The sequence below is a fragment of the Squalius cephalus genome (genome assembly GCF_949319135.1).
Source record: "Squalius cephalus genome assembly, chromosome: 12".
NCBI classification, from domain to species: Eukaryota; Metazoa; Chordata; class Actinopteri; order Cypriniformes; family Leuciscidae; genus Squalius; species Squalius cephalus.
This window is the reverse complement of record NC_137133.1, coordinates 31,023,340-31,040,654: the sequence shown is the minus strand read 5'-3', so window position 1 is coordinate 31,040,654 and position 17,315 is coordinate 31,023,340. Positions and strand designations below refer to the sequence as shown.

At 36.4% G+C, this 17,315-nt stretch overlaps 1 protein-coding gene across 4 annotated transcripts in view; it reads right to left on the bottom strand.

Moving 5' to 3' along the window:
• Window positions 1-17,315, bottom strand: part of fam184ab (family with sequence similarity 184 member Ab) — a 117,849-nt gene that overhangs the window by 23,290 nt on the left and 77,244 nt on the right. For all 4 annotated transcript variants that reach the window (XM_079887775.1, XM_079887774.1, XM_079887776.1 and 1 more), the window contains exons 12-13: window positions 10,722-10,875; window positions 9,307-9,434 (exon numbers count right to left, since the gene is read on the bottom strand). In XM_079887775.1, the coding sequence (XP_079743901.1) occupies window positions 9,307-9,434; window positions 10,722-10,875 (282 nt within the window). The remainder of the gene's footprint in view (window positions 1-9,306; window positions 9,435-10,721; window positions 10,876-17,315) is intronic.

The following is a 17,315-nucleotide window of genomic DNA, read 5'->3' as shown; positions in this document are numbered from 1 at the left end:
CAGCAGATCTACAGCATTGCATGGAGGTTTTAGCAGTACAGTTTAATCTCTTGAGGGACGTCAGAAGCTAATGGGCCTTGAGTTCTGAAGTTACTGAAAAACAACTTTCGTCAACTTTAAGTATTTAGTTACTTTTTTTTTTTTAAATGGCAAAAAAATATAATGTTTCTGGTGACATACTCTGTAAGAATTGAGTAATCTGTTTTAAAATGAGTGAGCAAACTATTGCAGAAATACATCTCAGAGCACTGAGAAGATTTATGACTTTGAATAAGACACTGAATATAACAAAATACCACCAGTCTTAGCACTCATCATTTCACAGTAAGAAAACATACAAAACAATTTTTTTTTTTTTTTTCAAAGTTTTTTTTCAAAGTTCGTAGTTTAATTCCACATGACCATTTTTTGCCTTCTCTCTGACCTTTACAATTAAACACAGGGTGTTTTGTTACTTACTGTTAAGGTTTCTATATGCAAATGACATATGTTATGATTGGCTAAACATTCTGTAGGCAAAATGACTCATATATTCAACCTGATTTTACCGAATATTAAAAGGTGTTTTCCACGGTATGGCATCCATTATAAGCAATTGTTTTTGATTGCACCAAAAAACCGAGACACTTTCCACATACATGAACCTAACGTTATGCAGCACTTTCCAAAAATAGGGTACAAATAAGAGCCCGGAACTCTTTAAAATGAACAGTTTAAAACACAGATCTGTGCTATTATTTTCAAGAAATAAATTGTAAATAAAATAAAATAAAATAAAATAAAATAAAATAAAATAAAATAAAATAAAATAAAATAAAATAAAATAAAATAAAATAAAATAAAATAAAATAAAAGACCTCTGATATAGGACAGGTCAAAATCCATTTTAAAGAGATAGTTCACCCAAAATGTTTAATTTTGTCATCATTTACTCACCCTCAAGTTGTTCCAAACATATATGACTTTCTTTCTTCTGTTAAACACAAAAGAAGATATTTTAAATAATGTTGGTAATCAAACAGTTGACGGTAGCCATTGACTTTCATAGTACGAAAAATATACTGGAACTCAATAGCTACCATCAACTATCTGGTTTCCTGGTTTTCCATTCTTTAAAATATCTTCTGTTGTGTTCAACAGAAGAAAAAACTCATACAGGTTTGGAACAACATAAGGGTGAGTAAATGATGACAAATTTTTATTTTTGGGTGAACTATCCCTTTAGGACAAGACATTTGCATTTAAAACTAGCTATATGTTCTGTTTGATGACAAATTATCAAACTTATTTAAAAGTTATCACTTCACAAAACATCACATTTGTGCCTTTAATGCTTTAAGCAATTTTAAAGCAATGTTACAACAAAGTGTACTGTATTCATAGAGATTGCAACATAGGCAATCTCTACACTGTAATGTTAAGACACAGACGTATACGTCAGACTCCAGTACAACCCGGGTTAGATTAATTAGATGCTGCTTGTCTCAGGCAATTTTCCACTCTACTGACACTTTGACTTTTAAATGCCTCGTTCACAGGAAGTAGAAGAAATCGTCCTGGATAATACAACTGAGCCAATTTCCGCTTTAATGTGGTTAATGGCTCTTGCTTAATCAAATTACAATCTGCTCATCCAACTTTGAATGTCTGTAAATATCATTTCACACAACAATTAGCTTACTAACGGTATCAGTGTGTGTGGCAAAGAAAACCTGTGGCCCAGAGGGGCTTCCTCCGGGGCCAAATTATATGATAAAGGATGCCAATGTCAGCAGAAAATGTAATAAATGCCAAACATTTGTGTGTATCCCCGGCATAAAAACTATTTCTAACGTATACTCAGTTACATACAAATATATCAACCATTCCAGATGACCGTGAAATACCCTGAAAGAGCATTTCTTGATATCTCCAAACCACAACAGATGGTTCATCTTGAGAATGAAGCATAAAACAGCACGTACACTTCTAAGAAAATCTGTCCAAATAGTAAAACTCTGTGTCTTTGCCAAGCTCTGTTTCTCTCGCTCTGCCCATGTCTCCCTCAGCAATGGTATTATGCTTCAGAGCAGTCCAATAACCATAAATTCACAGACAAGAAAAGTGCATTGTACATACTAGGCATTTTCTCATCAGATTCATGAGGTAGTCTTACAATGAATGTTAAGATCTGGACAGTCTGGCCCCTAAAAGAAAGAAGATACTGAGCCCTGCTGTAGACCAACAGCATGTCAACAAAACATTTGCTCTTCCTGCTGTCATTGAATTAGCTCATGCACGTGCATGAGCTAATTCAAAGATGCGCGTGCTTGGTAAGAAATAAACGATGTGCAGCAGAAAATGTGGAGGGAAGCGCATTTTTGGGGACAAGGACACGTTTACTTACTGGAGTAGGATATTTCTCCATGTCTGGTAAGATAGCTATCATGATGATAAGTGGGTTCATTAATTATTAGTTGTTAATAGGGGTGCAACAGATCACAGTTGCCATAAGTGAACAGTTGAGAAAGAAACCGGATGTGTGTCAGTATATTCGGTCCGTGCATTCGGTCTTAGTGACAGCAGCCTAATATTCCTGCTGTTGTCTGTGTCATTAATGTTAATACAATAAAACAAAATACAGCCTTAACAAAGATGAACCTATATTTAATTTCTACAGTGAACAAATAATGTTATAGTGAGGAGAGCAGTCAGGAGGAAAGTGATGACGGATAAGTGTGCCGCGTAAAGTTTGAGTACCAAGCAACATCTCCATGTGCTCCCTTGAGAACCACACCAAAAAAGTTATGTCTGACTATAACACTCCTGTGCTGAGGCTCCAAGCCGTCTTTATGTGTGACGTTAATGTGCTGGAGCAGAGCTGTCAGGGGGTCTGCCTGTGACATTTCCATTTACACTAACTCAAGCCTGGGACTCCAGCAGACCGCAGGAGCAGCGCCTGGAGAACACAGCGGTCCGGGTCTCCTCGTGCTCATGCTCTCAGACCGATACTCTCTCTCACTTTCTCTCACACTCGACTCTTTTCAACTGGGCCACCTAGCAACCATCCAGACACCTTATCAATGCCCTGACAACGAAATTTGCACAGTCAGGTACCAAAAACGCAGTCTTAAGGACTGTTTACACCAAGAACAAAAACTATAAAGAGAACTATACTAGCATCCACACCAGAGGACGATACAGTTCTGTTTATTCTGAGCACAAGCTGCAGTTTAGCCGCCTGCTGCTTTAAATGCTCGAGCTCTTAGAGCAGAATGGATTCTGATTCGCTGTCAATATTTTTATCGTTCATCAGCTGGAAAAAATCATTTTGAGAGTGATTCCAATGATATTGTTTCTCTGTTCTCTATTCTGCTCTAATATAAGCAACAAAATCAAAATGTAAATTACATATGCTTTGTCATTATGGTAACAACCTGCTTTTGTAATACTAAAATTTAGATTTTTATCCTTTATTCTTAAATGGCAAATTTGCCTGGACTGAGGTCGAAACACATGGATAAAGGCAGGGTATTGTTGCATAATCTGACTGCATATGAAACCAGCTTTATCTGAATAATTGATTGTAGATTTTGAATGCACATATTCACACAGTGTTTGAAGAGTTCAAGGAAGAACACCGTGTTCAACAGCGTCCCGAGCATCAGGTCAAAATTTACCTCGAAGCTCTCTAAACCTCTCTTGAAAGACCCTCAGAAAATGTCACACCTGTCATGACAGAGCTAAACCTGGACGAACAGTCATCTGACATCAGCAGGTGTACCTTTTCCTAAAGAGACGTGGCTTTAAAAGTCCAGTGCTCATTCAACCGTACAGAAAGAGCTCTTTCAGCTCTTATCCCTGAAGTTGAAAGGGTATAATTTGCGAGGGCTGAAGTTAACATCTTTAACCTTTTCCATCAAAGACAGAGGTACTATAAATGTCTCCCTGGAGGAGTACTTCAACGTGCATGATAAGCATCATTAATGTTGGCCAAAGCCAAGAGGCATGCAGACAGAACGAGAGGAGGCTGATTAGCAGGTGTCTGGGAGGATGCGTGGAGTTGTGCTCTCCTGGGCATAGCACCCAAAAAAAAAAGCGCTGAGAGAGGCTGGATTTCAGTGTTATGCTGATCAAAAGCTTCTCGGCCAAGGGGGAACAGCACAGGTCATATTAGAGAGACGGGGTGGGGGGTGGGGGGGAGGGGGTTGTTTGATAAGAGCTCATGGTGGCGCAAGTTAGTAGCGTTAGAGAAGAGTTATTTATGTTATGTAAGAGACACCTTTATATAGTAACCCGTTTCAATCTAAAACACTCATATTGTGGAACATAAAAAGTCACAATTATGAGTTATAATATCATAATTAGATAATAGGTCACTTTTGGAGACAACATTTCAATTATGAGAAATATTAAGTTAAATTGTGAGAGAAAAATATCATATTATTGTAAAACATTATTATCACTTCATGAGATTAAAACTATTATGAGAATAATACACAAAACAGTGAGATATTAAGTCACTCTAGGTAAAAAAAAAGAAGTCATAATTATGAGAAATAATATCATAATTGTTTAATATTAAGTCACACTGGAAGATATAAAGTCATACTGTGAGATATTAAATCAATTCTTGCCATATAAATTAGAATTTACATAAAATAAAGTTGCAACTGTGAGACAATTATTGACAATTATGCATAATAACCTTACCTCTTTATTTTATTATTACTTTACTTTTTTTAGGTGGAAACAGACTTTTATTCAAAATGACTTTTAGTGCATTTTTAAGTGCCTTGTAATCTTAAAACTTTTTTTTTTTTTACTAGGACTGTCAATTGATTAAAAGTTGTAATCAAATGAAGTACATGGAATTTGATTATCAAAGAATAATAATAAAAAATCAAAAAAAAAAATCAAATGAAGATAATTCAAATACATTCCATTATTGTGCCAGGCAAAAGCAATCAATAGTCAGAGATGCCTGCCTAAGTGCCTTGCCGGGGAGCGTTTGATTCCTCTTTCTCTCATTCCTCATACACGCATGTTTAATATCGAGTGCAAATCAGCGCTGTCAAAAAAGTGGTGACCCGTGTAAGAGAGCGTTAATGGTTATCCATCGGCCAAGAGATTCACGCTGTAGAAGCCCTGAGCAGCACAGGCTTTAATAAATACTGTGTCTTGTGAACGCAGGCACTCGTTCAGAGGAACCAGACCCCTGGGAGCCGTTGGGCCACTTGCAGAGCTGCCAAAAGACCATGCGGATGAAACGATTAGGTTTGTACTATTCACCTTTAATGCATATGAACAAAACTATTTATAATGCTGCCATAAAGCATGAGAGCTCCCACACCACGCACTAGGTATACATGACCATGGTGCTCACTGTAAGATTCAGAATCAAGTTATGAAACTTGAATGTTAATGGCCAGGGGTTAAAACTGATCTCAAGCCAGTAGCCGAACACACAAGAGTCTGCTACGAGACAATGAGGTGTGAAGTAGCCGTGCCGATCGCTATCGTGGTAAAACTCAATTCTTTGTATTGTGGCTTTGGCCAGCTAATCTTACACAGCTCATTAAACCAGGCATGGAAACTGGACTCTCACTGGGAAACAATTAACAATAAGACAAAAATGGAGAGAGTGTTTGGGAGAAGAGAATTTCTGTTATGCAGTATGAGCAAAGTGATTCTTGAAAACCCCCACAGAGTCTCTGTTACAAACTTCAAACTTTTAACACCTGTAAATATGCTGAACGTGTTTGCCATTTCTTATTGAACATGAAAAAAGTTTTTTTGTAATTGAAATAAAGCTGAAATAAAATACAATATAAATATTAGATGAAAATCTATCTATCTATCTATCTATCTATCTATCTATCTATCTATCTATCTATCTATCTATCTATCTATCTATCTATCTATCTATCTATCTATCTATCTATCTATCTATCTATCTATCTATCTATCTATCTATCTATGCTGTTCACTGGTGCATAAAAATAAATAAATAAATAAATAAAATAAAATACCTTTGTGTGACTGAAAGTCAATAAAATAAAATAGTCTGGTTAAATAATTTAACCAGTTTATTTATCCACTATTTAAACCACTATTTATCCAGTACATATTTTAAAAGAACTGACAAAGCAATGTTTACACCTTCTGTTGAATGATTTCAACTAGAACCCATGTTTCTCACGGCTCTTTCATGACACATCTGCCTCTGCTGTCATAACTAGTGGGATCAGCAGGAGTCTTGGGGGAAGGTTAAGCATTTTTTCCCCAGCCTTATGATGTCAGGGATGTTACTGAGTGTACGTGAGGGCATTACAGAAACATGAACACAACAAAGTCAACTGTGTCCCTGAGACCACTGCACAGTTTGATTGTAGATGCACATGAAACAATTCTAATCTCACAAGACACAAAAATTTCACAAATATTTGACCCAAGATACGTGCATCTGTGTTTTCCATGTACGCTCATTTGTTATTCCTGGATGATGTATGAAGCACTGTGGCTAGAAACGCTTAGTGAATGCTTAGCAAAAATAGATTCCTTCCCGACGGCAGCAGTGCAGAGTTTGTTCAACTCCTGAGAGAGCTCAACAGCTCTGATGCTGTTTTATCGGAGTTTGCAGCCTCTCTTTAGCAAAGATCACACTGAATTTGCCCTTTGACCTCTGTTATTGTCTGAGGGACATTAGGCAAGTTCTCACGATACAGATTTGAGCCCCAGGAGCAGGAGAATTAAACCTGTTGTAGTAGACCTCCAAAACAAAACTAGGAACCTTTAAAATCGCTTAATAGGGGTACTAACGAAACGGCCATTACCATATCTGAATTTCAGCTCTGAAGGCTTCCTCAGCGCTTGATACACAGTGATACGAACAGTAACAATGGCATCGGTTTTACTGTATAAATTCGAGCCGAGTCTTCATCCTTTGGAAGTGCATGCAAAGTGGACTTGTTTTCGCAGCGCAGAAATGGTTCATGTCGACAACACGAACCAAACTCTTCCAGGCCTCAGCTACAATTTCAGCGTTATATTCGAAAATATTCGAAAAAGCATAATTAGAATTGATATGGTGCTACCAAAATAAAGGCCTGGGTCTGGGACATTAGTTATGTTTCCAACCAAAGTTGTGAATTTAATGTGCAAAATTGGAATATTGCATAAAACATTTGCAAATAAAGCACCGTATCCATCCAATGTGTTCCAACAAAATCGTCACTTCCTGGGAAATTGGCACAAAATATATGTCATAAGAATGGAAGTTGGTGCAATCGGGGATGCCACTGAGGCTATTTTTATCTTCCATCATAAAGTCATTATACTAAATCATTTTGATGACAGACTTTGGCCTAGGCATTTCAGAACGACCAAACCAACATCTGAGATGCTGTGCGATGTGATTGGTCCGCTGGTTAGTCCAGTTATCCAATCAAATCCACGATTGAGGCAAAATCAAGAGTTTTTTGTTGCACATTTTTTAGAACTTTTTAGAACTGCGTATCTTGGCGTTTCCATCGAGCGTTTTTTTTTTTTTTTTTTTAATAATGCAATATCCTAAAATGTGCCTAAAACAGGTGGATGGAAACATAGCTACTGTCATGCTCACAAAATTCACCTGGGGGCTTAATTAAACGTGAAATTATTATGTAAAAACAATGAAATAGTACTTTTTTTGGTAAAAACTATTTTTTTGATGTCTTTGGCATTTACTCTAATCATGGGCCATCACGAGATACAAAAGCACATTGCAGTTTGATTCTGTGTATATGTGTGTTTCATGGACACGTTTTCCCATGAGGCCTGCATTTAAGACTCAAGCTGCACAACCTTTCAGTTGCTTGGCCAACAATTCTGTCAGCGTTTCTTTTGTTTAACTGTCCTCTTATACATGAAGCCAGATGACAAGAGGATTTATCAAGGCCCTTTTCTTTCATAGCAGCCAGTAGTTGGCAGAACACTATTGATTTGTCCTTTCTTGGAAAGGCATTCACTTGCTGAACTTACTGTTAGTCACTGTCTCCATTAGGAAACAATAGGACTGTAGGAGACGGTGGGAGAATGATGGGAATACCCTGACAGAGAAGCTAGGACACAGTCTACATCGAAATTAATGAAAACTAGCAATACTTATTAATAATAATAATAATAATTATTATTATTATTTTTAAAAAGCTTTAAAATGTGAAGAAACTTTCAAATGTGTACTATAATGCGAAAAATACTAAATAAAAAAGACTTATGTATTGAACTACCGTTCAAAAGTACGATTTTTTAAAAAGAAATGAATCATTAATATTTAAAAAGAAATTAATCAATCTTAAATGCCCTCTTTTTTTAACAGGAGAGTATACTTTAGTGAAGTTAAAGTATATTTTTAAGTATACTTTATGTAGTAAGTATACTAATACCAATGTACTAGAAGTATACTTGTACGTGTAATGTTTCAATACTACTTGGGACAAAATTGGCCCACTTTTTAGTAAACTTTCAGTGTAACAGTAGTAAACTGAGTATACAACTAAGGTTTTCATTTGTACTGCAACTATACTACAAGTGAACTTATACATATACTGAGAGTTCCCTAGTCAAATACTTTTAGCACATTTTTTTGTTTATGAAACTTGTACTGTCAGTAAACTAGTAGTAGTTTTATACTGCAATTATACTTGTAAGTTTTCATTAAGTGAACATAACATCATTATTCTAGCTTCCTGCATCTTTTTTTAATCAAAGCTTGAAGGTGGTGAGTTTAATAAAAAAAAAAGCAACATTTTAAACAAAAAGCAGAGAAAATCACATTTTTTGTCAAAGACTACTTCCGGATCAGGTTCAGAACGATGATCAAGACATAGATGGAGTAGATGGAGTTCATAAACACCCCCAAAGCTTCAGTCGTTAACCCTTCCTGGGTCGACATTTCATTCAGTAACGTTAGGCAGTTTTGATTTATATGCTGTTTAATGTTTGATTGATCAATACTCAATTATACTTTTAAGCTTATCTCGATCAAAAGATTGAGTACAAGTATAGGCCAAATATGCTTTGCTGTCAAGTAAGTCAAGTGCAATTTTAAGTATATTTCTGAGTACATTAAAAAGTAGACTTTCTTATTTTTAGTTTAAAAGAAGTAGAGAGGATGGGGGCATTTGACCGACATGTAAGTAAAACAACCAAATAAAGCTTTTAGTATGTGACATTTATGGGCATGTAAATCTAAAGTTGATGACACCGCAATAATAAACCGTGTGCAAAAAAATATCAACGTAAACTTATATGAAATATAATAACCCTGCTGTGGTGGAGTTTTACCTGTACTCTGCTCTGTTCCAAAGCTTTCTCCAGTTCCTGTTTGGCAGCCGCTGTTTCCTGTTGATGGGTCTGACGCATGTGTTCAATGGCTGATGCGTGGAGATGGTTCAGCTCTGAACGCAGTGATGCTGAGAGGAGAACAAGAGAGAGAGAGAGAGACACAGGGAATGAAAAACAAGACTATTCCAGGGAGATGAACTGCTGTCTGGAGCTGAATTAAACATCATTCATCTCCAACTTTCCCTAAAGCACAGGTGGAAATGGAAGTGACACTAATTCCCCCACCTGTAATTTCCTTTCTGCACTCTCTCATTACACTGCTTTCCAGTTTCTTCCAATTATACCGTATTTCAATGAGATTGAGCTATAATTAGAGCTGTAGATCTCTTCAGGACTAAGCTTTTATATTGGACATCTAGTTCCAACACTGCTTAGTGTAGAAGGCAAATACAAATTATGAACATACATGGCACAGGGTGAATAAGGAAACCATTTTGATTTCTAATTGTCTCTTGATTCTGCAGGCAAAAAGTCTTCTGACAAAATGATGCAAAAATAAAATATTTACTAAATTATTTATTATTTTAGCTTGAGTTTTTCCAGCTTCCAGAAACTCAATCATGACAGATATATGGCACATATGTGTGGCATATTTTTGTGAGTTTTTGAGCTGATTGCAAGATGAGCATAAATTGAAGCAACTTTAATACAGTTTAATTTGATAAATTTGGAAATCATGCAATGTTGGACCTCATCATATTTCCAGATTTGCCATTTGAGTTGGTCACAGAAACTTTTAACATATTTATAATTTCCTAAAATTTTAGAAACCAAGTCTCCCAAAATGCATTTTCTTTTGGTCTATCTGACTCAGATCAGTTTAGTTATTTGTAGCTTGAACAGCGAAAAAAATAAAATAAAAGAATAAAGTGAGAACAAAAAAACACCTTAAACCATCCAATGTTGCTGTTCTTTATAAACAGGTTTTTAAAATAATACTTCTCTTGTGAAAATGTAAGTGAACAATTTACATGCTTTGTGAGAAAGAATACGTTGACATTGATTCAACCTGATCACATATTGATGCCAGCTTAGAAAAGTCTAAACAGGCATTTCAGTTTGAATTTCTAGAAGCAGTAGGAAAATATTCAGCTTTTTGCCCTTTTTTTTTTTTTTAAAGTGCGAGCTACTCTTTTGCTGACATGCAAGTCATTACTATGGTAACCTATATAGATATTACAGATATTGACTCCACTGTCTCTGCAAATGGATCTGATTTCATCACTTGCAAAATGACAGTACAGACATTCATTGCTAAAGATTGCATTTGAACTAGAGTAAATAATAAAACAGGTTCTGTAGAGTTTTTACAGCAGGTGTGTAAAAGAATGTGTGTGAATTAGTTGCTGTTCTACCCAGCATGGCCTTGCCCTCGTCCTCCAGTTCGAAGCGAAGGGTCTGCAGTTCTTGCTCTGACTGCTGTTTCAGAGTCTCGATGTTCTGCCTGTGAGCCTCCCGCAGAGTCTGAAGCTCCATGTGATGCTGCTGCCGGAGACGCTCCTCGAGCTCCTACACACACACACACACACACACACACACACACACACACACACACACACACACACACACACACCAGTTCATCAAATCAGTTTATCACTCCATGCAACATTTTGTTCATATCAACACAAGTTACAATAGGAAAAAAAGTAATGCTGTCAAATGGATTAATCGCGATTAATTGCATCTAACATAAAAGTTTTTAAATATACACACACACACATAATTAATAGGTTATTTGCATTGCCATTTAAGTGAAATTACTGAACTTAAATATACAAGCTTGATAAAAATGACCATTCTAGAAGAAAATTTCAGATGGCACTTAGAGGCTGATATATATATATATATATATATATATATATATATATATATATATTATATATATATATATATATATATATATATATATATATATATATATATATATATATATATATATATATATATATATATATATATATATATATATACACACACACACACACACACACACAAATATATTATATATTTACAAACTTTTATGTTAGATGCAATTAATTGATTTGACAGCACTAAAAAAATTCTATACATTTTGTTTTCATCTGTTGCCCTTCCAGGACAGCTTGAGTATGCAGGAAAAAATGTACAAAGAAAATGAGAAATAATTTAGATTTTTTTTTTTTTTTTTTGACATTTTTTGCTGGTACACACAAAAGAAAGAAAAAAAAATGTAGGAAGATACAAGGAGACACTTCAAAAATAAATTATTACCTTGTCCTTCAGGGCCTCTGTACAAACTGTACAAACTTGGCATAAAGATAATTTGAATATATTTGGTAAGCATAAATCTCTGGATAGAGGACTAGATGCCCAGAAGTTACAGTTAAAGCAAGAAAATAACAACAACAAAAAACATCACTTGGAAGAACAACAAACCACTAAGAACATAAAAGCTGTTAGATGTTACAATTTAAAAATATGTTAGCTAACTATACTAATGTTACAATGACAAAATACTACACTAAATACTAATCTATCTCAATCTGGTTGCTTAACCACAAACTGAAACCACAAACTAACTGGTTTAACCAACAAGAACCTGACCCATTAAGATTAAACAGTAAGACTTGCTCAACAAACATCATCAGAAAGAACATAAGCAATGTTGATTTACCAGATTCATTCAGGTTTTCCTGGTGAAATGGATGGCTAGGCCAGAACTAACCAGTATAAACCAGCAAGAAATTCGTACTAATCTGAAGCCCTATTCGGACGGTAACCGTTTCACATGTGGAGGTCTGTAAAATTGCATGGCAAGTAAGTGATAAAACTCATTCATGGTGATTTATTCATGATGTAGAAGTGAGTTTTGGGATTTTAAGAACCTGAGAATGCGCTACTGTCAGTCACATGATTGTCTGCTGTAAATAAAATGTCATATGCATAGGACGATAGACACGCTACAGTTGAAATGGTTGTTGGTCTTGCATTTTATATCAAAATGATGTATGTAATTTTAAAAATGAAGAAATTTGCAGAAATAAGCCTCTTATTTTTCAAGAGGTAAACAAAGATGCTTGGTTTATATTTTTTCATTTATAATTGTATATAATACATATTTTAGAATTGTATTGCATGTTGATTTCACAATAACGGCCCATTTTAAGTGTTGCATGATGAAATATTGTTCTTGAAAAAGTTATCGTACGGTGCTCCGCAGTGTTCAAAAAGGATTTAAACAGTGAATTTTGAATTGATCTCCTCTTGTAAACTCAGAGATGTGTATTCAGACTTCAATTAAAATTATCACACAACCTTGGTGTTTGTCAAAAATAAAACAGTAGGTAATTCGGTCAGGGATTTTTAAGCGGGTGGTTGGAGAAAAACATGACATTCTGGATTCGGACGGCAATAAAATCACCGACTAGCCCCTGTAAATGTTGAAAATACCTTATGTCCCCAATGAGAGACAATTACCGTCCGAATAGGGCTAAAAATGGTCTTTTTTAACAAGGTGAATGAAGAATTGCAACAGGTGCACCTGCAAAAATATGCATCACAAGAAAAGCAGCACTCAGCCAGAAACACAAGCATAAAAACTTATTTTTAAAATTATTACTACTCTATCAGAAGGCACTTATGCATCTCTGCAAACTTATTTAGGATCTTGGATGGCTGCCGTCGCATGTCTAGCCAGAGCAATGCAAATTAAAGCACCCTGAATTAGATTAAGAGAATGAAGCTGTTTGAGTGCTGGAGATACACTGGCATAATGACGGGTAATGCAGGGCACCTGCCTCCACTGAAACACACTTTGGAGTCAGTGATTTCCAGCAGAGTGGGTGCGGATGGGAGAGGAAGTGGGTTAGGGAATGACAGGGGACGCAAATTAGACCAACTGCTTCAGTAAACACTGACTGCACCAAACCAGTTGGCAGGACTGTTTTAAAACTGAGCAGTTTTAATGCTGAGATCACAATAAAACAACTGATGGGAAAGATCAATGGAGCTTAACAGAGGCATGTAAAAACATACCACATGGTCTTTAACAGCTTTGTCAAAGATGGCTTTTTTAAATCAATACAGCCTTGAGAGGATTGCAAACAAATAATGAAAAAAAAAAATCTATATTTTGTCTGGTTTTCAAGTAAAAATATCTAAACATCCATAAAACAATATATATTTACTTGAGAAGAAAAACTGTGTTAGATATTTTGACATGTTTTCAGAGAAAATATATTTTTCTCACAATATTGTATACTTTAATCATTAAATATATATATAATTGATTTCTACATCATTTTTTTAGTCAATGACAAAGAAAATTGCCTAAAGTTAATAAACAAAAAAGGCATTTCTGAAACTTTGAGATGTCATATTGCCAAAAGGTGAAGTGAATAGCACTATTTAATGCTTATTTTTTGTTCATATAAAGGAGATGAGAGATGACAAGAAAGTATGGTCGTGAAGGAGGAGGAATACATCAGGGAAATGTTGCGAGTGGGACTTGCCAAAGCGTGTGCACTAAACGCTATGCCACAGGTTCAAGGTATTTTTTTCCAAGCTCTGTTCCTATAAACAAAGTGAGCTGCTTACTTTGGCAGCATTTTAAGGCATTGATTTGACCCAAATATCTGTGTGTGCTAGTATCTCACCGTTAGCTTAGCTACATGTGCTAACATCAGCTAACTACATGCTATTTCAGCTAGTTTTAGCTAATATTACCCAAAAATATTCAGAAACAATTTTGCTTATACTCATTAACTGATGAATCAGTCAAGCGGCATATTGTGTCAAGTGTGTTACTGACACATTTTTTGCTAGCTAAACAACATCATGCATCAAACTGCTAGTGTCAGTTTTCTCTAGTGTAAACCGATCCCGATGGCTCTGTAAATCTGAAAAGTTCAGGTCATTTCCGTCATTCAGACAACTGTCACGGACACGGCAGCCTGAGCAGAACACCACACACTTATGAGAAAAAACAGGATGCTTTTCATCTGAATGACTACGGCAGTCACACATAAACATGCAGAGTTGTGATGTTTTTCACACATCTCTTCCCATTCTAATGTCATAGTGCCATTTTCACCTTCTCGAGTGCTACGAGAGTGATGCCACACTCCAAATGTGGAAATGAATCTGGAGTGGTAAAAAAATGACACTTCGCTTCTTTCCCTGCCAATAAATCTTGTGCATGAATTAGTGAGTTATTTTGGGATTTAACACACTTACAATGTTCCCAGATAAATGAGAGAATCCCACTCAAACGGTGAAATACAGAAAACAACCCACTAAATGCAAACCTTTTATTGTGATAACGATATTAAAGCAAAAAGCCAATTGAGGCCACTTGAGCTAGTGCATTACAGCAGTGTTTATATCCTTAAAGGGACACTTCACCCATTTGCATTAAGCTTTGCATTGTTAGAAACCCAGTCATACTATTGAATGGTCGTGCAACACTCTCTCATTTTCCCCTGAGACGAGAGAAATCTGTTATTTACCTCTTACACTTCCTCCTACAATGACGCAAAAATCGTCATTTTGCGTCATTGTAGGAGGAAGTGTTAGAGGGGGGGATTTCTGTTAAGACTACAGACACTAGTTTCTCATCTTTCCCAGGGTGGGGCGCGCTCACGCTACAGACCTATTACAGATCAGTGGGTGGGACTTTACTCTCTGAAACTGAAAGCAATATCCTCCATCTTGTTTGAAGCTAAGCTAACAGGCGCTGTGGAGACAGATGTAAAGTAATGACAATAGCGGAGGAGAGTGCTCAATATGATATAGAAGAAGAGGATTTCGGAAGTCTGATGCTTGAATCAGGTGTTTGTGGCTACCTTTACAAGCCGCATTATAGCGAAGAGCAGCCGAGGCAGAAGACCTGCCTGCCGCGGACGAGGAGCCCGGACTGGCTCGAGTTAGGGCGGACTGGTGGCGCCGGTGATCTCACAATGCAGCTACGAACCGCTACGAACACAGAGATAGAGTCCGTCTGCGGCAAAGAATTTCAACGATGACAATTTCTCCTGGACGAAATCTCTGAATCAGACGAGGACACGGACGTTTGTGTTGAGAACTATCCTAGTTTCGCACCGCATATGTTCTGACTGAACATCCAGGTACCATGCAATAATTCACCTTTTCGAAAGAAATACAAACGAGGAGTAATGCACTATATGAGTTCGCCAACTAACTAGACATTTTGTGTGAATGTGAAATGAATTTCAAACTCTGGTAGTAGCTAGCCTTGTAGACGGAAGAGTGATTTCTCTTATAGGCAGATATGCGCTTTCTGGATTAGTGGGAGTGGCTTGCGGAGCTGTGCAATGTGGTGCATTGTGGGAGTTGTTGTCTTTCATACAAATGCGTTCTGAAGTTATTTTTTGTCTTTTCTCGGTCACGAAGGCACCAAATTCAAAAATTATTTTACATTTCGACTACATATATGACCCACTTTAAATAAAAAACAATGTTCAAATGGGTGAAATGACCCTTTAACTAAAACTAAAAGCTTTAAAAAAAAATGTTAATTGAAATAAAGCTGAAATAAAATAAAATATAAATATTAGTTGAAAAACTAAAACATTTGAAACATTGCCTTGGCAACTAACTGAAATAAGTTTAAAGGTGAAGTATGTAAGTTTTTTTTTATGTTAAAATACATTCTCTCAACTCAGTTTACTGTTCATTGACTACTATTAGTATGCCATTCATGGGTTTATCTCCCCCAAACGTAAAAACATTGAGCCACTCAGGCACCATCTAAACATTGAGAGTGGTCTGCTCAGATCTGTCAATCTCTTTCCAGCTCAGCCAATAGCGTGAGTTTGGCTACTGTAGCAGGCGGAGCCAGAGGGTGTTTAGTTGGAATGGGACCATTACTGATGCGTTACATGGAAAAAGACATCCAGCTTGGGGTACAGAAGCGCAAGCCAAATCTTGCTGCATTTAGACCTTCAAAGATTAAACAGGTCATGGACACGTCAAAGGGAACGTGGCATTGCAAATTAGTATTGATATTATTAATAACAAATAAGTTAAATCACTATATGCTATGGTATAATTTTTTTTAAATCTCAAATACCTTAAGGATGAAAGGAAAAATGGTTTGAGAAATCCTTATTGAAAGGTATAAACTAGGGGTGAAAACTGAGATCAATACGAGTGAAAGCTGGCTATAACCCAATATAAGATCTTTGAAATGTCTCACCACTGGCCTTATGGTCAGGGCAGGCAGGATATAAAATGTCTCTCTGGTGTCTTCTGAAACTAGATTTATTTAGCTTTGGTATGCACTTAATGTAGTTTACACCCTCATAAAAGTTCTGGAGACTGGCTATTTGTTTTCATTTCACTGAAAGCAATTTTTATGATGCTTTAGGTCAGGGCTACTGAAAGCTCAGGGGCCACAAAACAGGTGACTCAATAGGACACACACCTAACCTAATTGTTATAGTAGTAGACTGTATGTGTGACTACAATAAGTCTTGCATCAGTGCAGCTGCTTCAAAATAAGTTAAAGAGGACCTATTCTGCTGTAATGTTGCTGTTTATGATGCAAAGTTACAAAGCACAAAGTCCACTCCAAAGAGTTATTCTCTATATCAGTGCGCACTGTTCTGAATTCCCCTTGATTGTAGTCTTGAGTTTTCTTCCGAGAACTTACATTCCTATATTCCTCTTTTAAATAGTTCCCACTCAAGGTATACAAAAAAAAAGGGGGTGAGGCCTGATTGAGTTGCGTTGGAAGTTTGCTGTCACCATGTCCTTTTTCCACCCCAGAAAACGTGGTTATGGTAAGGGGTAACACATTCAAAGCGGTTCACCAATCTTAACACACTGATCCAGCCGACCAATCACTACTTTTAAATAAGAAACAATATCAAGTCTATAAAACTCGTCAAAACTCCGCAAATCACAACAAGCGTATCGGTGAGAACACTCGTTTAAACGGCACACACACA